We start from the raw sequence: 27,639 nt of genomic DNA on the forward strand, positions 1-27,639 counted from the left end.
ATGGGAAGGGAGTGAAGCGACCCTGTGAACTCCTTGTTTGTGGTGGCTGCGCAGTGTTACACAGCAGGGTGTCCCTGCCTAAAGGAAACATGCTCTAACGTGTTCCAAGGTGACAGGGCTTCACGTGGGCAACTCACTCTCAGATGGCTCGGGAAAAGTAAAACTCTTCACTCTTGTAACTAGCCATATACTTGAAATCATTTCAAAATAAGATGTTAAAATAAATAAAGTTAATGTGTGCAGAACAGCTAGCCCAGCCTAGATGCTCTCAATACTGGGAGGGGACACACGGGGGTAATGGTGGGACGGGAGCTGCAAGCAGCCCTTTAATTTCACACTGACTTACGCTTTCTCCTGAAGTTAACACACTACGCAGGACAGGGATTCCGAACCTGATTAAAATTCAGGAGCTGCATGAATATAAACAGCGGGGAAAAGCCACATCTTTACTTTCACTAACCCCTAAGTTTAGCACTGCCTTCAATTTTGAACTGACGGAACCCTGTTATTGCTACAAACCACAGCAGTCGTCCTGTTTCCCTGTGACTGTCATCAAAAGAATTGGAGACTCTGTATATGTTACGGTATCTCAAAATATGTCTTATCACGGCTTCAAAATTACAGCAGTCACTGCGCTCACCACTCAATCTTGTTACTTACACATTCATAAAGCCGTGCCATTTTTAGCATACATTTTAATATTTTGATAACCAAAATTTCAAAATAATTGGTTTCCTTTACAATCTTGTGCATGTAAGTATTTTTCCAGGGAAGAGGCCCTTGGCTTTAGCTGACTACCAAAAGGATGCAGACGGCACAAAAGGGTTCCGAAGCCCTGACCTGAGAGAATACTGCTACGCTTCTAGCTCTGAACAAAACAAGGCAGCAGCACCGCCTGCCAATTAAAGGTGTAAAGGCTGAACCACCAGCTTGGTTATGAGTAGTGAGGCACCATGGCTGCTCGAAATGCCAGGCCCTTTTGTAAATCCTGCCACGTGTCACTGGCACAGGGAGCTCCCACATGCCTTTTGCGCACAGCAAGTGTCACGTGGGGCTGTCTCAGCTCCCACCTGCACACGCCATGTGTGCAAACAGAGGGTCCCAGAGACGCGACTGGGGAAAAATTCAACAGGAAACCAGGACCAAGAAGCCACCGAGTCCGCAGCATGTCAGCCTGTGCTGAGCGCCCGCCAGGCATTTTTTCCTTTGATTTAATCCCCACAACAACCCAATGAGCTCAGATGTGACCACTCTGCCCATTCTGGTGAGGAGGGAACCATGGCACAGAGGGCCAGTAGCGTGCCCAAGGCCAGGGCAGCCAGGCGCCAAGTGCACCTGCCAACGCCCCATAATGGATACAAAGCACTGGGGGCTTGAGCAGGGTAATGTCAGTGCTGTTGCCACATAAAAGCCAGCCAACAGTGACAGAGAAAATAAGGAAACTTACTGCTTCTTGAGCACCCACCTACCTTTTGAGGCAGTGATGATTAAGAGGGTGTGACCTTATTAACTGTGTGACCTTGACAAGTTACTCAGCCTCTCTGTGCTTCAATATACTCACCTATTAACGGAGGAAACAATTCTACGTATCTCACTGCGTTGTTAAGGAGATTAAATGAGTTCATCTATACAGAGTTCTCAGAACAACACCTTGCATAGAGTAAATACTCGATAAACACCAGCCATAACTACTGTTCCTATGCTCCCGTGCTATGCTCGGTACTTGACTTAAATAATCTCTAATCACCACCCGGGCAGATATATTAATCTTCCCGTGTTTCTGATGAATAAACTGATTCTCTGAGAGGAGAGGTAACTTGTTCAGCTAACAACTGGCAGTCAGAATTGGTGCTTAGGTATGTAACTTCAAAGCCAACCAAGAAGGGCTAGGATAAAAGACAGATAAAAATGGAGTTCTGGTGGACGGAGTACCCTCCAGGTGCGGAAATGTGTGCCCAGGGAAACAACACCAACCCTGGGGACCCTGTATCTTAACTGGGTCGCTGCGGGCTGGGCTTTCAGCCCTAGAGGACCACCCACTGTGGTGCTCAGGCCTGGCTTCCTGGCTCAGCGCCCTCTCCTCTTCTTTGTAAAGGCAGCTGTTCCAAACCTTCACCAGTTTCTCAGGTCTCTGCTCTCCTCAGCCCCACCCTCCACCTGCGAGCTGACCACAGCTGCACTTGCTTTCCTCCTGCCCTTGCATCTCCGTGGAATGGGAAACCCCTCCATCCGAGCGCCGGGGGAAACTCCTCACTCCTCTTCAGAGACTGCATCCATCAGTCCCTCCTCTCTACAGACAGACTCCAGACACCTTACAGGATGTGCTCAGGCCAAATCCTCACCAGGAAGCCTTCCCTGACAGAGAGATGCCCTCTTCTGGTTCCCTCACCCCAAAGGCCAAGCGCATAGCGACCTCCCGTTCACAGGTCTGGGGGCTCCTTGCGGGCAGCAGTGTACAGGGCCCAGTATAGTACCTGGCGCAGATCAAACACGGCCACAAATACTTGCTGAGCTGATGATGAAATAGGTAAGAGAGGAACACAGGGGCTGATGGGAATCTTAAGAGCAGAGATTCCTGTGGATATTTTGCATAATGGAAGTCGCAGTGAGTCAACGTCTTCCTAGAAGCAAATTGCTTACCCATGTTAAATAAATGAACTCTTCGGAGCCATTTGGGTCACATTTCATCAATCACCTATTCCCCTGCGTTGAATCATGCCCCATTAGAATGAAGTCATTTGGCTCCCTCAGCAGAGCTGACAAACAAGTGGATCTCCTCGGCCTAGAGGCAGAGGGCCAGGCTGCCCGGAGCAGAGGAAGGAGAAGCACCTCTGAGCAGGAACAACCCACGCCCCGCCCCACCCTCCAGCCCTCACCCTCCACCCTCCACCCTCCACCCAGCTCCTCCAAACAAGAAACAACCCAGACGGGAGACCGCTCAGGTCACAGAAAACTTGAGATGGCCACATAGCTACTGTGTGTCCGACTCTGCAGTTACTCTCCACAGCCGGAGAACGACGATCCACCCAGCTCACCACCATTCCCCTGCTTCACCTGAGAACTGTCCCTGAAATACAGGGCAGGGGTGAGTCCTTGGAAGACCCCTCTCTCCTCTGTGAGCCAACCCCTGGGTCCACACTAACCCAATAAGATTCTCTCCAGAGATTCAGAAATTTAAATGGAGACACCAGAAGTCTGGGAGTCAATGGGTGAGTCAGGTCAAAGACAAGTCTACAACGTCTGCTATCCACGGAGCTGCCACCATCTCACTCGCAGCATACTGTATGTCGCATACTGTATCGGTAACAGCCCCCAGTATGTTCCCGATAAATACGCCCTCCTATTGTTGTTTTGCTCAAACTACTCAATGCTGGATTCTATAGCTTGCAACCCAAAGAACCTTAACTAACACACTTACATTATTTCTAATCCTCTCAGGAAATAAGCATGTAATTGCCCATCATACAGAGTAGGACGGAGGGTGAGTTTCAGAGAGATTAAGTGACTTGCACAAGGTCACAGAGCTAGTAAGTGGCAGAACTGACATTCCAACATAACGACACCGCCATTTTCTGCTCCACCACAGTTTCCTTGATGACTTGGAGGAAACGCGTGTGATGTGCTGACCACAATCTGAAGAGGCAGCAGACATGGAAAGAGAAAACTTAATGGCTCACTTCTTGGTAATCAGGGCAATTTAGCGGCCTTCTAGATAGACGGTGTCTATTTCAGAAGCGATGTCACAGCTCTGCAACAAAGACGTTTCTTTTCACACTCAGGAAATTCAGCAGCGATGTCCCAACCATGTCAACAGCCAAGCTATAAATCTCTGGCTGCAGCAAGTTAAATATGGTCCATGTGTTTTCCCCTCTGTTCTTCAATTCCCCGATCACCCAGCATTAATTCTCAGGCTCACACAACGGTGAGAAGGAAAACAGACTGCCCAGAGTCGATGGACACATCATCACCGCCTCAAGTTCTGTGCAGAAACGGTCAGAGGATCAAGCCTAAGTCAACACCAATGGCCAGAGGCACAGCAGAGGGAATCCATGTTTTCCACAAGAGAGAACTATAATCTGCAAAGTGTACCTTCCTGGGGTGGGGGCGGGGGAGGGAGGTGGACAGGGGCCAGCAGGCTGCAACAACTGGGATTTCTTAAACTGACACCTAGAAATTTACAATTCCTAAATGATAATTTTATAATTCTTTATCCACAATTTGCAATCAGTCTTACAGAACAGAATTAAAACCTTTGCTAAAATACTCAGGTATTTTGCACAGTAATTTAAACATCATCAGGATTTAAATATAATTGAAATGCCCGTGAAATGAGTTTTATACTTGCGGTAATATGAAAGTACTACAAACATCATGTAAAAAATTAAAAACGAAGTGGTACAGGTGATCAAACTAATGAGGTTAAATTTTAAAATACTCAGCCTGTTCAATAAATTTATAAACATTCTGTTCAACATTTAGATACTTTTTACATGACTAAAACATGATTCAACATAGCAAAGTTTAACTAAATGCATTCAAGTAAGTGAAGATCTGTCCATCCAAAACCCTGATGGGCTGCTATCTTGTTTCAAAACACACTACTATGCCTTATTACAAATTAGTGTACATCTCAACACCCAACTAAAATTGGCCAAAGTGAAACAACTATATGTAAGTTAAAAACACAAAGTATTAGCCCTGTAAGATTTAGTTATCGGGTTTGTCCAAGGTCACTCAGGTAGTGACAGAGCCAAGAGAGGCATCCAGGCCTCCCGACTTCTGGCCTGGCCCCAGGGCTCCACTAGTTTATACTGACACTCTTATTCTAGCGATACAGAAAAATGCTCATCCACAAATGGTCGGAATTAAGAAAGAGCTTCCACTGTTCCACCAAGGATGCCCTCTGGACCAGTGCAATGGCTAGTACTGGTGCTAAAACACTGAACTATTTCCACACCAGCTGTAAAATAACTGATCCATCCACCTGAGCTGGCCCCTCTCCAAGACCCAGTCACTACAGGGCTGGTCCTGGCACAAGGGCAGGCCTCCAGGACCCTGCCCCAGCCCTGTCGCCTGAGTCTGTTCTGATAGCTACGCCCAAGTTGCACTAAGTTGTTAATTATTTTGAGAATCACCCTTCACAAAACCACAAGTCATGATCAGAGCCATTCATCAGAGAACTAATTTGTGTAAGAGTTCTCTGTCTTCTGAATACATGAACCTAATTAAAGCCAACTTTAAAAAAAAAAAAAACAGTGAACTCCTTTCCTTTCCTTTCCTTTCCCACATCTGGCTGACTAGTTACATTATATGCAAGCTGGGGATCAGAACAATCTCTACGCATCTCTCACAAAGGAACAGAATCATTCATTCACTCAACAAACATTTACCGAGCCAGGCCCTGGGCTAGATGCTGGGATTCAAACACGAATGCCAGTTCTCCACCCCTGAAGTGCCTGCCCATAGTGTGCAGGGGCGCGAGGAAGGGGAAAGCAGAAAGGCGGGTCCTGGAACAACAACACTACGACTATGTGCCACTATAAATCGGCATACAAAGTGATGTGCACCAGAGAGGAAGAGGAGATGTCACTGCTAAGCGGGTCCAGGGAAGGCACCACAGAGAAGGTGACACTAGAGTGGCATGTAAGGAGGTTCAGGAGTCACCAGGTAAACAAGGAAGGAAAAGGCATTCCAAGCAGATGGAACAGCATGTGCAAAGGCACAGAGGCCCAAACATGGCGTTTGCAGGAATCTGCAAGAAGTTAGCTGTTATTAGTAATGATGGGGAACGAAAGAAAATGAGAATGGAAAGGTAACTGGGGGCCTGCTGTGCCCCTTTTTTGTGTGCATTTGAACAGAAAGATTGTCTTAACACGAAATTACATAGTTCTGGAGAGGTGAGCCCTGGGAAAGCAAACATGAGGCTCATCTTCTAATGAGCTGCGACTTCTCAGTGGCCGGTGCAGTGAGTGCAAACACACATGCTCAGCTGCGGGATGCTGGTCTGCAGGGCGGACAGAGTAAGCCCCTCCTCCTGCCTGGCGTAAGCTCAAGGACTAGCAAGAAGGTACCTGAGGATCGCTAGGTTGAAGGAATTACCAAATATGTGTCAGCAAAGAAGGTGAATTCGCACGTGCACGTCCAATTTCAGTCAGACTTACCTCAGAGATGCTTTTGCTGCCGGGTGACAGTTGAGAAGAGCACTTTTCTGTTATTAAGTCTTCACTCCTGAACTTGAAATCCTCTGCAGTCATTAAATAACGATTCTGCTGTATTGCTTCTGAATCTTTTTCATTGAATTTCTAAAGAAACAAAACAAATCATAAGAAGTTTTCATCAAGAAACAATATTAAGAGATTTTCCCCAACTCTTTAAGAGAAGATATTTTATTTTTTCTTCACAATACCCATCATCCTCTAAGTCATTTCCATCATCCCAAAATATTAGGCGATTACAAACCTGTAACGTACTCCATTTGTCTGTCATTACAACTAGGAGAGCAGCATGTCAGCATGGAGGTGGTCATTACAATCCTTCCTTCTGGCCACCCCTGTGACGGCCTCCCAGTGACTGTGGAGGACAGGCCCAGGCCCTGTCCCCATGGGACTGGACTCCAATCCCGAGTCCCCTTGGCCAGGATGTGACCTCTGGTATGTATGTTTCCTATCCTAGGTTCCTGCAGTGATTAGGTTGATTGTATATCACAACCCAACAAAGTTTGGTCTCCCCTGAAACATTACAAATTTGACAAAACTTGAACCACCCATACCTATGAGGAGATCTGACTTCCAAGAAGAAAAAGGCAAGACTGCAAACACTGCTTCAGGGTCTGAGCACATGTGAAAGGTTCCCTCGTAATGATGTAAACACGGTTCCCCTCGCTGACCCCTTCAGAAGGGCTGGCGTCCAACATCAAGACAGGACTGGAGACCATTTCTCTGCTCTTGTGCCCAAGTTCAAGCACAGAATGTATTGCTAACTACTTAAAACCTGGTAACTGCTGAACTAGGTTTCTGCCCACTCTCTGTCGCAAATTAAGGGCGAGAACCACATCTGATTCCTAAGCACCTATCGGAATTAATTCATCATGTCAAACTTTTAAAAGAAATTAGGTGAACATAAACCAGCAGCAGAGGCAATTTTTTGTAAAAACCTATTGAATTGTAACAGGAAGAAAAGGAATCAAATAACCAACACTGAATTTCTAGAACTGTCATAATACTGTTGTGCTTGAGTTATACTTTTCATTTTTATTTTTCAAAAGCCCAATTATACGTATGTATTGTTTAACAGTCAAACACTACTGTAGGGCTTCAATGGAAAACAGCAGCCCCTACCTCTCCACTTCTCACCTCTGAGTCCCACTCCCAGAAAAAACAACTTTTGCCTCGTTATAGCTCTTTCTTCTATTTACTTCCATGTTTCTGTATTACACTCCTACTCTCACGTTTCTTGATTTCTTTCGGTGAGAGTTTATCTGTTGGTTCCTATCAGAGAAGTTTAAAAATTTAGCTCTTACATCATCTGTCCCCCCAACACTCTTCCTAAAAGTCACAGCACAATTTTAGCTAAACAATATTCCACATTTACATTACTATCGCCACACAAACACTGCTCACAGCTCAGCTATACACAGAGCTGCATGATTACATTTCCTTTCGTTTTCCAATTCTTTGCTTCTCTCAGAATTAGTACCAACTGCTTTGTTCTGTTTACTTAGTTCATAAAACTAAATTATATACTTAATGTTAATTTATCTCCAAACTCTCTAGAAGAACTGAAAAATTCCTCTAGACAAAGTCAAATACGTCAAGTAAGTGATGGATCCATGTCAGTTTCTTGGAGAAATCCCCACGGCAGTGCTCCCTCAACAGCTCACATCCGGCTCTCCACATCCGTGGCCCAGCTGCCTGCCTGGGACTTGCCTTCACCTCCTGCATAAATTCCCCACTTTCTGGATCCCATGTCTCTCTTGTTTGGTTATTTCCTCCAGAAATTTTCTTCCAGCAAAAAGTACATGGGAGGCAGATGATTTCAAGCACTGAATGACTGAAAATGCCTTTATTCCGCCCTCGTGCTTGCTGACAGCTTGGCTGAGTACAGAATTCTTCCTCAAAAATCTGAAAGCAAAGCATTGCTCTCCCGTTTTCTGGCTTCCGGTGTTGCTGCTGAGAAGGCTGATGTCATTCCGAGTCTGGGTCCTTTGTATGTGGACCCCACAGTCTCCTCTCTCTGGGAGCCTTTCGGATCCTCTCTTTACCCCTATGTTCTGAAAGTTTACACAGACATGCCTTGGGCTACAGGTCTTATTTCATTTATTGTGCTAGAAAAAGAGCAGGCCATTGAATGGAGAGCTATCTGTCCTTCCATTCTGGAAATTTTCTATGACTTTGAAAATTTCCTTCCCTCTGCTTTGCCTGTTCTATCTTTCTGGAATTCCTGTTACTCATATATTGGAGCTCTTCAATCAAGCCTCTACTTTCTTCTGTTCTCTCCCTTTATCCCATCTTTTTGATTGTTTATTTAATTCTGTTTTCGAAAGATTTACTCAACTTTATCTTCCAACTTTTCTAACTTTTCTCTGCGCAACTTATTATACCTATAATCATACTTCCAATTTCCAACAGGTCATTCTTCTTTTCTTATCGGAGCCCGATTTCATTTCTTCTCTAAAGATGTCAGTGTTCAGTGTGTTGAAAAGCTGTCTAGTTTTCTTCCCATCCTCCACTGTTTCTAGCTCCTCTTAAGGACCTCTGTTCTCTGTTTTGACCTTTACCTTTCCTATCAGACTCTTTTCTCCTGTTTCGTGAACGCGAGCCATCCAACTAATTTTAAAAGTGTGACAGTTCTCAGTGCTCTGTGACTGTGGAAAGGGTCTATCAGATGCATCCTCACTGCGAGATGACCAGGTGGGGACTCGGCTGTTTTGTTAGAGGACCCCCAACTGTCAGCAGCTATTGGTCTCTTCTCCTCTCAGAGGAATCCCACAGCTAGGGCTGCACACTTCTGCTCCCTCCACTAAAGAGATCTGCTGCTCCTGCTTTCAGATGCACCTTGTGAACCCCAGGCCAGAGCTCTGATTTAAGGTCACAGAGAGGAAGCTCCTATTTCCTGCTAATGAAGAGAAAAAGGTCACCTAACTGCCCAGCACGCCAGCCAAATCTCCTGTTTACAAAGGCACCAGGTACCACCACAGCCTGCTGAGCTTTCTTGGATTCTGCAGGATAAATCTGTTTGCTTCTTGTTAGCTTTTCATCCCAAAGGCATGTGCCAGAAACGTGGAGAAAGTGGTTACCACTTGCCCATCCACTTATCATGCAAACAGCAACCTGCTGTGGTACCACTCCCATTCTCCTGTTCCTGTGGGTTGCACTTTTTTGTCCCTTCACTGTCACGTTAATGAGGCTTCAGCAGGAAGCAGAGCTAAACACCCATGGCGAATCCATCATGGCTACCTTTAAGTCTGAACTGAATCAAAAATTCACTACACGATCAGACAGAAACAGTATTCCCAGACAAAAAGCAACGGTTAAAGGAAAAGTACAGCGTAACGAAAGGGCATGACACGAATAAGGAACAGCAAGGACGGGCAGCAGAAGTACCTCAGAGAAGCAGGCTGGGTGCTAGAGCAAAACAGGTCTGGGCCTGAATCGGACCTGCCATTTTCTAGTCATGTGACTCCGGATAAGTTCCCTCCCTTCACTGAGCTTGTGTGGCCAGACGTACCTCCCTGCCCGTGGGGGCCCAAGTGACAGAAACAAAGCTCTAAGGGCTCAGATATATAGCAGTGAAGACGATAATCATTTTTACCATCCTTATTTTTACATAAATGTCCCTGCAAAGCAGTTTTTTAAAAAAGCCCTATGCCATGTCAAAAGATTTAAATACAAAAGAAAAAAAGTTTTGGAACCTGAAGCAACACGTCCTTGTCCATTTGACTGGCACTTCCTGTCAGACGTCCGATCACTGGCCCTTGACTGTACAATGTTTGATGACTTTCACTCGACAGACTCTTGTAGTGATTCTCCACTGCTTTCTCTCTTTCATTCACTTCGTTGCGTAATTTCTCAACTTCGTTTCTAAGGTCCTAGAAGGAAAAGAAAAAAATGGAATTTACTTGACATAAACTTCAAGGTGGTGATGTCTCACCTGTTTACCTTACTGCTATAAGAGAACAAGCCGGTAGATGCTTTAACAAATCTGTCCTTCCTTTTCATTTAAAGTCTCACGAAAACCAATTTTAAGAATAATCTGAAATTTGGAAAAAGCTTTATGCACAGATATTTGTCACAACATTATTTATAATACTGGGAAACCAGAAAGACACTATCCAATCACAGGGAATTAATTATAAAAAGTTTACGGTGTGAAAAATGCAAGAATATGAGTAGAAGTAAAGCAGAATACTATATAATACGATGATTGTTTTTTAAATGTTTATACAAAATGTTGCTAAGGCTATGAGGGAACACGTCAAAATAATAACAGTATACCTAAGCAGAGGGACGATGGGTGATTTCTAGTTGATTTTTAATTTTTTACTTTTCTGACTTTCTAAAACCTCTAAGTAAGTTTGTATTACTTTCAAAATCAGGAAAAAAAAAGTCTTAAATCATGACATTTACAAAGTAACATGGAAATACTCATGTTATATAATGTGAAGAGGGAAAAAAAAGCAGAAAACAGTATACAGTGTGACTATAACTACCTCAAAAGATGTGCTCTTTGAAATACTGCAGTACTATTCATAATAGCGTGAGGGCGGAAACAACCCAATGTCCACCAATAAAGGAATAAACTATGGCTCGTGCTCACAATGGAGCACTCTGAAGCTATGAAGGAAAAGGAACAAGGACTCAAGTCTGTAAATATGCTGCCCTAAAGTAACCTTCAGAATACACCACTGAGGGAGGAGGGACGCAGACCCCAGTAGAAAAAAAGTTTGCATAACACTGCCACTTATTTACCCATAAAATAAATGATTACTTACAAGGAAAAAGAAAGAATAAGGTAGAAGGGACAGAGATAGAGAGTAGAATTTATTTTATAGATGTTACGTTGAAACCATTTAAATGTTTAATTATTTTAAAAATAAAATTAAAATCCCCTAAAACTGAAAGCAGAACAAAAACAAAACATGAATGTAACTGTGTATCGGGGTTGATCGGTTAACCAAGCGGAAAGAAATTATTTCAGTCACTTTAAAGCAGAGCAATTTGTACATCCTTAATGGGGTATTTCTCCAAGGGGCTGCTGCAAAACATCTTAAACAGATTTTAGCATCGTGTTTGAAGAAATAATGTTGGTATTGTTATTCTGAAACTGTGCGTGTATATATTTATTAAATAAGTAATTATGAATGTCATAAAAACCAAGACTGTAAGCCTAACAGAAAACAAATACAATATAAAAGCAGTTAAAACGTGTAATTCTACATTTGAATAGGAAATAATCAGTAGGAACTTCTATTTTCTGTGATTTCCTTCCTTTACTGAAAAAGCCTAGAATGATCCTCCCTGTCATCCAGACTGCAGTCTCTAAATGCCATTTCCCACCAAAATGGCATTCCCACCAAAAAAGCAGTGGTTCTCAAAAGTGTGGTCCCCAGACCAGCATTACCGGCTTCACCTGGGAACTGCAAATGCAAATTATTGGACCCCACACTCCAGGCCTCTTAAATCAGAAACTCTGCAGGTAGGTAGGGACTATCACTGTGTGTGTTAATAAGCCCTCTAGATGATTCTGATGCACACTAAAGTTTGCCTTACAGGAAGGGATGATTCCAGACCTGAGGCAGCAACATACAATATGAACCCAGACATCTCATGTCAGAAAGGAAGAAAGCTATCAAAGACTCCACATTCATGTCCAAAGAACTCAGGAATCAACTTGAATAAGTTTTTCCACTGTCCACAGATAGGGCAATTAGAACATCAAGGATAATAACAGTGAATTAAAATACATAAAAACTATTAAAAATCTGAGTTCATAAAGATATTTTAAACACACACACACACACACACACACACCCAAACCTTTGGTCACTACAATAGGCAGAATAATGAGCCCCAAAGATGTTCATATCCTACTCACCAGAATCTGTGAATATGATAAATTATATGGCAAATGGTAATAAATGTTGCAGATAGAATTAAGGTTACTAATCAGCTGAACTTAAGATAAATTAACCAGGTGGATCCAATATATCACAAAGATCCTTAAAAGTGGAAGAGGGAAACACACAAAAGACATCACCAGCCATTACTGGCTGTAAAGATGGAAGGGGCCGCGGGTGTAGAAGCACAGGCAACCTCTAGAAGCTGGAAAAGGGAAGGAAATGGATTTTCCCGTAGAGCCTGAAGAAGGAATGCAGCCTTGATTTTAGCGTGGTAAGGCCATTTCACACTTCTGACTTCAGAACTGTAAAAATAAATGTGTGTTGTTAAGCCACCAACGTCGTAGTACTTTGTTACAGCAGCGATAGGAAACTAATACATTACCTTTGGTACATTCTTATTTTGTCTTTCCTGCATGAACTGTATCCCAGGGTAACTAAACAGATGAAAAATAAGCTTTTCTTTATAGAAGTACTCAGCCATAAATGAAGAACAGAATGGGGAGGTTAAATGATCACCAATTTACAAAGTCATCATGGCCAGTAACATCGCAAAAACAGGAACTATCAAATATTATTGGAAGTACAAATGACCACCTATCATGTAAATCTTACCAAAAAATTAAACCTGAATTTCATCGTGCATCTTATCAAACTACCAGCTTACTAGACAGTCAGCAGAGACACAAGTTAAATGACATTACAAAAACACAATCAGCAAAATCCAGAATATGGAAAACTGTAGAGAACAAATGACCCAACTTATTCAACAAACAAATTAGGAAAAAGAAAAAAAAAAAAAAGGAGGGAGAGCGGGAGAATCTGTGGATTAAACAATAACTAACAAAGTAAGAAAGGTAGGCATGGTTCGTGTGAATTCACGAACTCATACTATTCCACAGAGTTCATTCTAGCTTTCCCTAACCTCCTTAATATATATGTATACACACACTCTCTCACATACAGAGTTGGACACGGAATTATAGATGTGTCAGTATATGCCTACATTTATTCCCAAGCTCTGGCCACTGACAAGGTCTAGAAGTAATGACACCCCAGTAGTAACGAGGACACTTTCCATTAGGATCTTGGTTTCTAAATACCATTCTTCAGTAAAAGAAACAAAAGGTCCTTGAAGAAATGGTTGATTCCAGGACTGGGGTGAAGAAAATACAAGAAGAGGCTAGGACAACTTGGATCCTAGAAGGAAAGGAAGGAAAGACGATGAGGCATGTTGAAAAGGCCCAGGGGGCCGGCCGGGTGGCTCAGGCGGTTAGAGCTCCATGCTCCTAACTCCAAAGGCTGCCAGTTCGATTCCCACATGGGCCAGTGGGCTCTCAACCACAAGGCTGCCAGTTCAATTCCTCGAGTCCCAAAAGGGATGGTGGGCAGCACCCCCTGCAACTAAGATTGAACACGGCACCTTGAGCTGAGCTGCCGCTGAGCTCCCGGATGGCTCAGTTGGTTGGAAAGCGTCCTCTCAACCACAAGGTTGCTGGTTCGACTCCCGCGAGGGATGGTGGGCTGCGTCCCCTGCAACTAGAAATGGCAACTGGACTTGGAGCTGAGCTGCGCCCTCCACAACTAAGACTAAAAGGACAACAACTTGAAGCTGAACGGCACCCTCCACAACTAAGATTGAAAAGACAACAACTTGACTTGGAAAAAAGTCCTGGAAGTACACACTGTTCCCCAATAAAGTCCTGTTCCCCTTCCCCAATAAAATCTTTTAAAAAAAGAAAGAAAAGGCCCAGGAATCAAGGTGAAGGAGCTTCCAATGGCCTAATCTGGGACAGTTCAGCACTAAAGGATCATTCCCATTAATCAACACACAGAACAGAACCAACTTTATCTATTTTATGCATAGTGTGTAAAAAAATGCCCTGCTGCTCAGGGAATAAAAAAATCACCACGAGGCAAGCACCACAGTCATAACTGTTTCAAGTAAGTATCATCAATGGATGGTTAGATTCTTGAAAGTATGATGAGAAACAAGGTATTTACAAAGTCTGAAAGTATCTCCCCACAAAATACTATCACAAAGGGAAAAAATAGTCACTTTATTGTGGAGAAACCCAGGCGCCTCCCCACACCTTCACCGAGGGACTGACACCAACCTCACCTGTAATAAGACAGGTTGACATTAGGCACCTCCAGACAGGACACACGGAGAAGAACACACCACCTCAGTGCTATTCTAGCCCAAAATGTATACCCTCAATCTAATCATGAGAAACATCAGACAAGCCCAAATTGAGGGACATTTACAAAACAACTGACCAGTACACGTCAAAGGACTCATGAAGGACAAAGCCTGAGCAACTGTCCCAGACTAAAGATACGTGACAATTAAAGGCCGTGTGGACCCTGGATTACATCTTGGGCCAGAAAAGGGGCATTAATGGGAAACTGGCAAAGTTCAGATTCAGTCTGCAGATAATAGTATTGTATCAGTGCTAATTTCCCAATTCTGATGAGAATTACAGTTAGGGGCGGTAGGAACATTCTGGAAACTGGGCGATGGATACATGAGAACTCTATTCTAATTTTCGCATCTTTCCTCTAGGTCTCAAATTATTTCAAAATAAAACCTTTTTAAAAGAGATATATCAATCAGTGCAATGTGTATACCTTGTCTGGATCATTATTTGAACAAACTATGTAAAATAAATTTTAAATGAGACAGTTGGAGAAATCTAAACTTTAATTAGCTATTTGGTAATAGTAAGAGATTATTAATCTTTTTGAAGTGAAAATGGTATTTTTTAGAAAACATACTGAAAAATCATGAAACATGTCTGGGAATTGCTTAAAGTACTTCAGTGTTGAAAGAGAGGGCGTTGGGGAAGGGTACGGATGAAAGAAGGTTAGGTATGAATTTCCTGAAGCTGGGTGACAAGTACAGAGAGGTTCATTCGCTCCCCTTTTGTGTGTGTATTTGAAATTTTCATAACAAGCAGATTTTTAAAGTATATTAAAAGCCTGGAAAAAATACCGAAATGTGATTATAGATGGTTTTTAAAAAAATAATGTTTTTTTCTCAATGTTAAAAAATACTTTCATAGTCTCTACTTGGGGGTTAACATGGGGGGGGGGTAAACATTTTTAAAGTAACATTTTTACAAAAGAAACAAACCACTTTAAAATTAAATGTTATTTTTTTCTCTTGTACAAACAGATGATGTTAAGATTGCCCTAAACCTTTAATCTGGAACAACTGGACGAAGAGCCTGTCATGAATTGCAAATGTCAGTAAATAGAAATTCAATTCTCAAGGGAGGAAAGAAGGTTTTTTTGTGTTTTTTTAAATCATATTAATACAAATAATACTAAAGTTACATTAACAGAATTCTAAAGGTAAAGAATAAGAACATTCCCCCACAATACAGTCATGACAACAAACTAAACCATTTGCAAATGGTACGTTCCTATCAGCCCTTGCCCACCTGCAGCCAGCATTTTTGCACATTTTTAACTCTGGTTTGGATTTTTCCCAATTTATTCCATTACACCACAAGCTACGAAGAGCACACACCAATTAAATAATGATGACACAAAAATAACACTTAAAAAACAAAAAGAAAAGTTTAAGGGTATAAAGTCAAGAAAATATTTAAAAAAAAGTGGAGATGAGAAAGGTCCACAGGTTGCTCCACCCGCGCTTACAACTGGGCTTTTTCCCTCCTCCTCCTCCTCCAAGGGAAAGGCAAGATGTGGTCACTAGGTGATGCTCAGTGAAAGATACCACGGTCTTCACATTTCTCCATTTCAATGAGTATGTCAAAATTCACTTATCTATTTCCCCACTGCCTCCAATCATTTGTTCTTTTAGATAATACAGCAAAGGACAGTTTTGCTCATAAACAGATTTTTTTCTAACTTTTGATCTGTATTTTACCAGCGCTGATTATTTTCTTAACTATTTGCTCATTTCGTTGGTATGAAATGGTTCTTCACAAGAGTTTGAATTTGCATTCCTTTGATTGCCACCATGTTTCCATATATTTGACTACTGTTTGGATTTCTTCTGGTGCAAATTGTCTGGCCATTGATGGAAATACTTTCCAGGGCGGTTCTAATGAAAAGCTGATCTCTCAAGAATCACCCATGGTGTGCACACACAAACACACACACACACAAACTCACTGTCTCCCTACATCAGAAAAGCCCCCAGGACAGAGTCCATCTGTCTTAACTCGTGCTATTCGAGATGAGGATGTACCTTTCAAAACTTTCATGACATTTTTGCCTCCTGGACTGTGTCTGTGAGCTGTTGCTAATCAGAATGAGAATGTGCGCCAGCGCTACTGAGCAGTGAGCCACGGAGTCAGGACCTGGGAGCTCGCACACCTGGGTTCGACTGGAAATAAAAGCTACTGTGTGTCAAGTGGCTACTACTGTTCCCAGCACGTTCTTGGTAAGTCATGGACTGTCTGTCTGCACCTACGAAGGCGGGCAAGGCCCCACTCCCCCGAGACCCCGCTGCCTTGCTGACTCTTCTCCTCTAACCTGCTGCTCTCCCCTCAACGTGTTCTGCTCCAGCAACCCTGGTTTTCTTGCTGTTTCTCTTACGTACACAGACACTCCCAGCTCAAGGCTTTATGCTTGCTGCTGTCTCTGCCTGAAAGCTCCTCGAGGCTCTTCCCTCAGTTCCATCAAGTCTGTGCTCAGATGTCACCACCACCAGCCCCACCACAACTTCACTCTCCACATTCCTTCCCTTCATTATTCTTCCTGACAGCATCTTCGAATGTAGTACTTAATGTACGGATTTTGTTTATAGTCTCCCCACCAGAATGTAAGCTCCACAAGGGCAGGGTTTTTCGTGGATGTTGTTTACTGCTGTATCTCCAGCACCTACGATGGTACCTGGCACATAGTCGGCACTCGTAGCAAAATAAAGATAGCCATCAATTCTTTGACCTTCTACCCGCTGAGAAGTGTGGAGCCTATGTCCTTCCGATAGCTATAATCTGGCCAACGCAATGAGTACCGTGACCAACAGAATACAGCAGAAGTGACACTGCCAGTTTCTGGAGCCAGGCTTTAAGGAACTAGAAGTTGAGGTGGCCAGATGGCTCAGTTGGTTAGAGCGTGAGCTCTTAACAACAGGGTTGCTGGTTTGATTCCCACATGGTCCAGTGAGCTGCGCCCTCCACAACTAGATTGAAAACAACGGCTTGAGCTTTGAGTTGAGTTGCCAGTGGGCAGCTGATTGGCTCAGTGGTTAGAGCGTGGTGCTCATAACACCAAGGTCACCAGTTCAAGTCCCACATGGGCCAGTGAGCTGTGCCCTCCGCAACTAGATTGAAAACAAAAAAGAAAAAGAAACTGGCAGCTTCCAACTCTTGTCTCTTGCCACACTCTCTCTGGGAGCAGAGTCACCTAAGGAAGTAGGGCTACCCCAACACCGCCATGCTGGAAAGGCCACACAGGTGATCCCACTGACAATCCCAACAGTGCGTAGCTTTCCAGCCAACCCCCAAAAGGCACCAGACATGTGAGTGGAGAGTCATGAACCCTCCAGACCAGCCCCTCTGACAGCTGAAAACCAGGAGTGACCTGGACTATACGGAGCGAAAATCACCCAGCTGAGCCCTATCAAAGCCCTGACCCACAAAAAGCATGAGATACAATAAAATGATTATTGTTTTAAGACACCAAGTTTTGGGGTCATTTATTATGAAGCAATAGATAAACCAAAACAGCACCTAATAAATACCTGTTGGATGGATGGATGGATGGATGGATGGATGGATGGATGGATGGATGGGAGGTAGATGGGATTGCCCTCATTTTACAAATGAGGAAACAGGCTCACAAGGTAACTTATCTAAGATCATAGTCGCTAAGGGACAGCCCCTGCCTAATTCTAGGTGTCTCTGATTCTAAGCCTCTCATTCACTTCCACAGTGCAATAAGGGTTTGGGTTTCTCTCACACTGATCCCAACCCACAACAGTCATCTGGTGCTTGCTTGTAGAAACCTGTCCCTGAAAAGAACAGGAACCATAAAATTCTGGTAAGTGATTTAGATACATCTTTAAATTCACAATAAATTTGCCTGCCATTCCAGAAAGGTCATGCCAACTTTTTAATTTTAAAATGTTTATGTATTAAGCAAAAAGTATGCACCGTTCATGTACACAGTAATTATAGGTTCACTTACATCATTTCCCAGATTTAGTTCCCTCCTTTATACAAACATCTATCAGACCCATATTTTGATGTCTGGTTCAAGTTCTAGTGTGTGTGTGTGTGTGTGTGTCTGTGTGTTCAGCAATAATTTATTCCATTCTCCATTTCATTTGCTTATAAAATTTTAATTCGGCTCCACAGGTTAGGAACTTCACATGTACTGTAAGAAAGGCTACTAATGTTTTGTCACATTTCTTGCACATGTCCCCCAACATAACAGCTGACAACATGAAAATGACCAGTTCCAGAGTCCCACAAAGCACATGGAGTTTTGTCGTTCCTCAAGAAGCACGGTTCTTAACCTGAGGTCCACTGAATGGGCCCCGGGAGTCTATTGTGTGGACATTTTGAGGGGTAGAAGGCCCTCAGCACAAATCAGGGTCTCAAGGAAAGTTAGGACAGCAAAGGGTATAAACCATTTCTCTTGTTAGAAGCATTAGGAATAGAAACTACTATTCACCGAGCACCAGCTAAGAGCCAAGCATGGGCCGAGGCATTTTTATATTTCTGTCTCTATCTCTAGCTCTGTATCTAAAACATCTCTAACCCTAATGATTGCCTACATGGTAAGTATCATTAGTCCTGTGTTTCCAGAAAGGAAACCATGGCTCCCAGAGGGTGAGCGATGTCACAAAGCTTTACCAGTAAGTTCTAGTGCGGAAATTCAAACCCTAGTCAGTTTGACCCCAAATTCTGTGACCTTTCCACCCAACTGCAGTATTAAGACCAAAGAAATATAAAACCACTTTGTGACATGGCCTTCCTTTGTCAATTCCAATTCCCCAAGCTAATGTTATAGTTTGTCAAGGACTCAGATGAATGGAATATCCAGCCTGAGACAGAGGCCCTGCTGCTAATGAATGGGGCAGGACCAAGGCTCTTAGACCTCATGTGAAGAGAAGGCCTGAAGTGAAGGGACCACTGCAGGGAGGGGGAACGTGTACTGAGGTGGCCTTGAGAAGGAGCAGCTGCCATGGCAACTCAAGGACAGCCGACCGGCTCATGCGCTCGGCACCAGTGGAGTTATACTGAATGTTTAGGGGAGGCATGGAGACGGCATGTCTCGCCCGAGCAGAACAACCAGAACTGAAAATGGATCATCTTGGGTGGTTTCCCCGAAACCGCCTTCAGCATCCCTGGGCTGTGAAGACAGGCCGGCCTGGCCTTGAATCCTGGCTCTGCTGCTAAGGAACTGAGTGGCTAAAGGCAGATGATTAAAATCTTGCTGAGAACTTCCTTTCCAGTAAATGGGGATGACGGGTAACAAGCTCCTGGGGTCCTCGGAGGGTTAAAAGAGAGAATGCCAGATGGATGCCCAGCACGGAAGCACGTGCGCAGGAAATGATGACCTTGTCACCGCCCCTCGTCCCCACACCCCCTTCGGGCTGACCCCTAGTCCCAGGCTTCCTCGCGTGGCCACAGCACCACCACGCACGCAGCCACAGGTTCTTCCCGCTCCCTCACACACCTTGTCGTCCAGCAGGTAACCCAGGCCTGTTGGTGCAGCACACCCTCCATACAGAGCACGTGAGACGAGGAGTGAGGATTCGATGCTTTTACGAGGACACGAGGCCCACCCCCTGCCCTGCCGACAACCCCTGCCACCCGCAGGGTTCTCAAAGGAGCTGAACATAAGAAACGATCGCAGACTGGGGCTCAAAGTACAAGTCTGTGAAACTCTCACACCCAAAGCAGGGCTTTCTGATAAAATCGTTTGTGGATATTTTGGATGGGGAGGGTATATGCAGCCTAAGGGAGCAGAGCCCAAGGAGGAGCCAGGCCGGGCTAGCTCTGCAGTCAGGAAGCAAAAGAATGTGGACCTTGGGTTTTGGCCCCAAGGCACAACAGCCCAGCCATTAGCCAGGATGCCCAATGAACATCGTGAACTCTGCTTCACCCCATTATTCCCTGATCGGCCCTTGAGGAGGTCTTGGGAAGGAAGAGGGGCAGAAGCTGAAGAACTGGGGGAGGAAAGTGTCCCCCCCGCCACTCAACCCCTCCTTTCCCTCCTACCCCGCCACTGCCTTCTTCAGAACTTAGCTCTCGTCTGGTCAACAGCAAAAGCTTCCTGACTCGTGTCCCTGTCTCTAGGTTCACCCACCAAAGCACGTGCACGTCCTTTCATCATTATATCTCTGCCCAGAACCCTTCGGTGACGGCGAGTTAACTGCAGAATGAAGCTACCTTAACAGGCGTCATTCCAGCTCCCAAAGGTAGGCTCTCGTTTACCTTTCCGCCGTCTGTCACCAACCACTTCCTTAACACACTCTCCAGGCACCGTGCTTGTAACCACCCAGTCACCTCCAACTGGAAAAATAAAAGCCCCCCAATTCTGCCGGGAGACAGCATGTTTACCTTGCAAGGCCCAATCCAAGGGCCACCTCTTCCACAAAGCCCTCCCTGACTACTGTGGCCCTCAGCAATCTTCCTCCCAAAATACCACCTGCCACTTTTTTCTACAAACCTCTGTGGCATTTAGGAGCGTGCCGGGTACATTACATCCACCACCTCATGCCACTCTCACAACAACTCTATGACGCGGATATTCTGGTTATACCCACTTTACCAATCAGGAAACTAAAGCTCAAACCGTAAAAGCAACTTAACCGAAGTAAAGGGTGATGGAATCAGGATTTAAAAGCAGGTATGTCTATTTGGGTGTTCTTTTCTCAAAACTAGTGATTTTCCAAGCTAGCTCAAGAAGCACTAGGGGTAGCAACACCCAAGCATGGCTATCAGTATCATCTAACTACACGTTCCTGGACCGTCCTCCAGAAACTCTCTTAGTCCATTTGGGGAAAAGCATGGAAACCTCTATCTGATTGTAATGTAAGAAGTCACCATCCTTAGGAATCTGCCAAGCCCCCTTGGGTGCATCTGACTTATTTGCTCCTGAACAAATAGGAACACGGGAGACAGGTTTAGAAACCCCTCTCCTGCCCAAGACAAACTCTGTATGATGACAGCGATTGAGTGGCCTGAATTTCTACCCTAATGGGCAATTTTCCTTTAAGACTCTCAGGTACACTAAGGACCAACAGTGAAGTGAGCAGTGCCTTTGCAAATCAGGGCTCCCTCCGAGCAGACTGATGTTTTTAAAAGCAGATTATCTGAAACGTAAAATATCCCTATTAATCTCAGAATCACAGTAGAAATGAAAAGCCAGGCCCTTACTTCCTTCTCCAGTCAGCTAGTTTGTTTTATCTCTGGCCAGATGGGGAATGAGAAGGTTCTCATCCATCAAATTTCTACCTTATCAGGTTTCACTGTGAGAAAGCTTGTCAAAGTACTCGGTAGTTACCTTTAAATACACAAAGGAAACTTCTCCAAAATCTTAATGAGGTATAGGGACTCAGTGATGTACAAATTCCCAGAATTAGTAGGAGACAGTGGTGTTCAAGGCCCGTTTTGTGGAGCCTCAGGGCAAGCAGGGGCTGTGGCAGAAGCAGGGCACGATGGGGAGAGCGGGGAGTGCCACACCGCCTACCTCACTTCACCCTGAGCAGCTCCACTTTTGCTTCCTCTCCAGAAGAGTTCATTTGATCAACGAATCCATATGCTTAAAATAACAAATAAACGGAAGCCACTGGAATGAGACAGCCATTGCCATGGAGAACTAACAAATGTTGTGAGGCTGTGAAGACCTGCAGAAGTTCTGAGCAAGGAGCTCCATGTGACTTTCACCAGAAAGCTGGGCAATAATGGACAAAGGGGTTGGAGCTGCGCAGGGGCCAAGGCCCAGCTGAGTCACGTAACAGCTGTCACACACTGCACAGCTGAAACCCCACCTGAACGATGCAGTGGGACATACCTGCCTTCTTCTCCAGCCCCAGTCACCGTTCCCACTTGTGCCAGGCTCATCCATGCCCCCCAAGCCGTTGCACGGGCCTCCCCTCTACCAGGAATGCACCTCTATCTCCCGTCTCCCAGCAAATGGCGACTTACCCTTCAAGTCTCAGCTCCACTCCACCTCCTCTATGAACCTTCCCTCCCTCCCTGCCCCCTTGGAGCACAGCTCCAGCGTCTGTGTTCCCAAAGCATGTGGTCCATCCCGCTATCAGCACTTATCGTGCTCTATTTTAATTAGCTCGTTGCCTGCGTTTCTATTATATTTCTCTACTAGATTCCTTCAGAGACTGTGTGTGATTTGATTCAGTCCTGTACTCCCAGTGCCCAGGACAGAGCCTGGCACAGAAATAATAAAGTAAGCACCAGAGATAAGGGAAAACCCTTCTGTTTATGCCCCAGGGAGACTAGGGCAATTCCATATGAAAACTGATGGGCACAGCCTTTTAAAGCAGCTTCCCCAGCAGCCCCATGCACGAGCCACCGAGACATTCCAGAGTCTGTCATTCTGAAAGGGTTGTGACTCCCTTCCTAGAGGGATCAATCAGCTGGAAAGGAACACACAAGCACTTTCTTCAGAAGAGAGGCGAGAGCTGCTCAAGGCAGAAATGTACAGCTTTGTTGACTTGACTGGTAAAAGGGCAGAGCACATTTATTAGTCCAGTGTCCGTGAGGCTCTAGAAAACAGCAGTGGTTTGTCCTTCAGGGCCCTGAGGCAGCACCTGCCACACAATGAAAACAGGAAAAGAGGAAAGAAGAGATGGTTTCTAATACATTGAGCGTCTACCTCTATGTGCCTGGCATTTCCCCCTGCATTACACTTTATTATTCGTGTATTTAATCCTAAAGTAGATATCATCAACCCCGGCTTAGGGGAGAAAACATTAGTTCAGAGAGGTTAAGTAACTGATGCAGAGGCTTAAACACCTGCTGAAGCTGAGATTCCAGCCAAGTCCAGCACTGCTTTCCACCATTCCCAAGACACCTACTAAAACTGCTGTTTCTAGCTCCCAAGGCGGTGGCATCACCACCATCATCAGAACAGCTACTATTTACTGATCATTTATGATGTGCCAGGAATTATGCGAGGTGATACACCCTATCTCCTATAAATCCCTACAAATGACCTCTGTTTTCCTGACAAGATGGACACAACTAGACGAGAGGTGATGTCACTGGCTCACAGTCCATCAGGTGGTAAGTGATAGAGCCAGGATTCAAATCCAGGTTGACGCCAAAGTCTCTGCATTCAGCCTGTCTTACACAAAACTAGAATTTCCAAAGACAGAACTTCTTCCAACACCGACATTTAAACTTCACACTTATTATTCTACAAGGATACCCACTCAAAATCTTTACACCTGATTAAAACAAACGAAAAAGGCAAAGGGAGCTTTGTCCCTGGGTAAAAATCACACTGCCTCAGGTCTGTGGTCTGAGCCCGAGCAGCCAGCCTACAGACACTTTCCAAACGCCATGTTTTGATTACGGTTCACCAGGAGAAGTTCTGAGCGCTGTCACAGCCTCATTTGGAGCTATCCATCAACACGCACATGTGAGAACCAGAGGGGTTCAGGCCAAACTACCCTGAAATTAAACCCGCTCCTGTCAAAGCACACGGGATTAACCAGCTGGGTGACAGGTACGACTTTAATTAGATTTTTGGGCTTTAGCCAGCAAATGCATCCCCACAGAGCTAAGTGCCCAGGTACTGAAGCACACGCTTGTCAGAGTAGCGGATGACAGGTCTCGTAACAGATGAGAGCATTATGATACTGTCTGGGGACTAGGGCTAAACCAATGTCTAATATACATTGCTTCTAAAGGAGAAGAAAAAGACTATGTCTTGCTCCTCTCCCTCACCCACCCCAAGCGGCACACAGAACACCTGAACCAGAAATAGCACATCTGAAATAAAGATTTACCTCTCTCGATCCCCCTCATCAAACACACGCACGCACACACACGCACGCACACTGAAAGGACCACCTTCTGTCTCTGGAGCCACACAATGGATCAAAGTCAGAGATGTGAGGGAAAGGATGTGAGAATCCACGCAGCATTCCTGTCACAGGCCACAGAAGCTAGGACACTTTACACATCACAGTAAGGACACCGACTTGGGAATACTGGAGACGCGGGTGTTTGCTTTTTGCAAAAGCTGCCTGAATTTCCTTGAAGGGATATGGGTCCCTCTGGTGGCAAGGAGATATAATACAAGGAAGGGGATCTCTGTGAGAACCTCACTTTTTGAACTTGCTCATTGTAAAAAGACTTCCAAAGTGAAAAACCAAACTTGTATTCACCAGTGCCTGCCAACAGCGCCTGCACCACTGCAGGTACTCAATAAATGTCCCTTGGATAAACAAATGAACAAACTGCAAATTACAACACATGCTGAGTCAACTGGCACTAGGGCACTGCAATCACAGGCAATTAAAACAAATATTAGACTGATTCTCATGGCCGGAATTCTCAGCCATGATCACACACAGTGAATTCACTTGCTTCTATCCAAGCTGCATTTCGGACAGGCATTGTCTCCCTCTGAAATGCTTAAGAGCAGGCACAATGAGACTGCAATAAATGTTTCTGGCACGAGCAAAGGAAGGTTTGATCACACCAAAAACAGGACTGGTTGGCTTTCCATCAGAAAGAATTCAGGGAAGGCTACACAATCCAGTACTGCTTGACTGGGGACCACTGCAAAGGCTTGGAGTCAGGGCTCCTCTGTAAACAGGGCTGCAGTATCCCCCACTGATTTTGCAGTTGCCCAAGAAACGAGAACAATGGGCAACAGCTAGATTAAGTCCCAGGGACTGAAAACCTTAATGCTTACAAGCTTACCGGCCTGGATGACATTGATCTGGCCCCGTGCAAAATTGCTTTTATTGAATAGGGTATTGTCACAGACTCTGTATCAACTGCTCAGAGAACTCTTTATAAAACCCCCCAGAGGCAATCCTTCCCTCAGGCCTGAGTGCTGGCAAGAGCCGTCCTTTTATCTTACCATGTTCATCTTACAGACCCTGGAGACCTTGTAACTGAATTTCCCTTTTTACTTTCGCTGCCAGGAGGTACCAGCTGAATTTTAAGTCCCCTCTTCAGTACTGTGATGGAAATCCCATGTGCAAGGCTACTTACTCACTGGTGCCATTCCACTAGTCGCCCTCACTTTTCCTTGACCCTCATGCCTTTATCTTTATTTTGAATCTCATTTAATTTTATGACTACCCATAAACCTCTGAAAATGTTTTTGAAACACCAAGAGGAATAAATGACCATTTTTAAAGCTTCAAATAACCAGAATACTGAAAGTTGGGTGTTCTTGTTTTGTTTCTCCAAAAACAACATACACTCTCACACGTCTGTACAAAACCCCCTCTCCTTTGCCTATCTAGTAACTGTTTCCTCAAACTTCAGAACCAGTTCAAAAGTTACTTTTCCCAGCAGCCTGCTCTGATCCTTCCACCTCCCATCTCCCTATGTCTCTGTTACGGAACCGTCCCCGGGCCTCGTCGAGAGCCTGCACAGCGTTCAGGGGTCCTCTCCTTTCCCAGGCAGAAACACAGGCCACTGAAAGGTCTGGTTTTCTATTTGTTTCCATCTAAAAGCAACAGTGGAGCAGCTGCTGAATGGCAGGCTCTAGTGACTAAGAGCCCTGCTAACAAAACAAGCTGATCACACAGCAAGGCCGGTCCGCGGCCATGCTCTACCTCTGCGTGCACCCCAGCACCATAAGGCAAAACTCATCAAGTTTCCCCAGACCCCGAGATCTGGTGTAAGACAATCACAGGAAACAGACACCGCCAAACGCTTAGAATATAACCAGAAGTTACATAGAGGTACCACTGTGATGCAATACAGATGCGAAAAGAAAGAAACCACAGCCACATCATCTTATCAGAAACATACATGACCTGATGTAGCAAAGTAGTCATGATGAGCTGCTAGGAAGCTTAGTCACAAACAAGCTCACCTGAGGGAAGCATTTAGAGTGCACAGCTATGGTTCTGGTCTGCCGGGTGCCCTGAACCAAAACAGCACTTTCACTAGGTGATGGCCCATCCCCCTCCAAATACCTGGTTCTAGAGAAAGCTGACAATGACGGTGCACACGCACACTTCTGACAAAGACGAATGGGCACGTGACCCAAGTTGGGGCTCTTGGAACCTCACCCCTCTGGCCATCCTGGCAGGCAGACAGCGGGGGTAGTGGGATGTGAGTTCCCCTCCCCCTTGGGTAATAACCTGGGAAGATATGATCCCAGCAGGGCTGGCAATGATGGGCCCAACCACTTGGAACTGGAGTAAGTGGATGCAAGAAAAAGAAGCCAGCTCTGGCGAAGACAGAGATTCGGTCCTGGCCGTGTTCCAGCCACCCCGTCCTTCTGGCAGAATTTAGTTACACAAGGCAATAAATGTCGCTTTTTGCCTAAGACTACATCTTTTTACCAATAGCAGCCCAAAATTATTTTAGAAACACCAAGGTTTACATGAATAAGTGAATTATGGAACCAACAATGTCTGACAATAGAGGAACAGGTAAATAATTATAGCATATCCACTTGATATAGTTATCTAGCTACTTATTACCAAGGATAAGTTGTAATGTAAAAAAATCATGTATTTTATATATAGGTATACATGTGTGTGTGTGTGTATTCTCCTCATCCAAATTCTACTGAAGGAATATTTTTATGACGACAGTGAAGGAGAACAGGGACGAGCTATTTTAACCACACACCAAAAAAAACAAAACTGTTACCTAACAAGTTTTGTTAACCTAAAAAACTGTGAAGGCTGAAAGAGCTGACTATGAAAACTGCACCTCAATGAAAGGACCCTCTGGCCAGTCGTGCCTTTTCCTCATCCATAAAGTCACACTCCTCAAACCTTACCCTTTGCATCCAACTCAAGTATTATCTCCTCTCAGGAGGTTTCCCTAACTACTCCATCCCACAAGGATCTTTTGCACTGATTATATAAGCTACATTAATTAGCTCTGGACTGTAAAACGCTTTGCATTTTATCATGTATAACATTTTCAACTCCCGTAAGAAAATAAACCTTTCAGAGGCCATGCCTTGTATAGCCATTGGCATCTAAACCAGGTGTATTTGATGTTCAATAACATCGAATGAGTACAGGGAACATGTCTTTTAACAACATGCAATAAACTAGTACACTCCAATATTGCTGGTGGCAACATAAACTAGACCAGCCTTTTAGACCAATAATTTGGCAGCATAATTAACTAGTGTAAAATATTTGTACCACCTGACCCAGTAATCTCACTCCTCATAAGCTATCTAGGGATTCTAAGAGAAAATATCTGCATGCCTAAAGAATTTCATTATAGCATTATTTAAACAGCCAAAATGTTCACAGAGGAGGAAATTATTAAGTAAATCATGTGAAATCTATTTAGTGTGAAGAGTATGCACCACTCAACATAATCAATCTGGAGTCTACACAACAT

The 27,639-nt window shown here is 44.5% G+C and overlaps 1 protein-coding gene across 6 annotated transcripts in view; it reads right to left on the bottom strand.

The window, feature by feature from the left end:
* CDK5RAP2 (CDK5 regulatory subunit associated protein 2) overlaps nucleotides 1–27,639 on the bottom strand; it is a 170,075-nt gene that overhangs the window by 87,024 nt on the left and 55,412 nt on the right. For all 6 annotated transcript variants that reach the window (XM_074330932.1, XM_019731199.2, XM_074330930.1 and 3 more), the window contains 2 exons: nucleotides 9,911–10,087; nucleotides 6,162–6,302 (listed from right to left, as the gene is read on the bottom strand). In XM_074330932.1, the coding sequence (XP_074187033.1) occupies nucleotides 6,162–6,302; nucleotides 9,911–10,087 (318 nt within the window). The remainder of the gene's footprint in view (nucleotides 1–6,161; nucleotides 6,303–9,910; nucleotides 10,088–27,639) is intronic.

This window comes from Rhinolophus sinicus, linkage group LG04 (genome assembly GCF_036562045.2).
Source record: "Rhinolophus sinicus isolate RSC01 linkage group LG04, ASM3656204v1, whole genome shotgun sequence".
NCBI classification, from domain to species: Eukaryota; Metazoa; Chordata; class Mammalia; order Chiroptera; family Rhinolophidae; genus Rhinolophus; species Rhinolophus sinicus.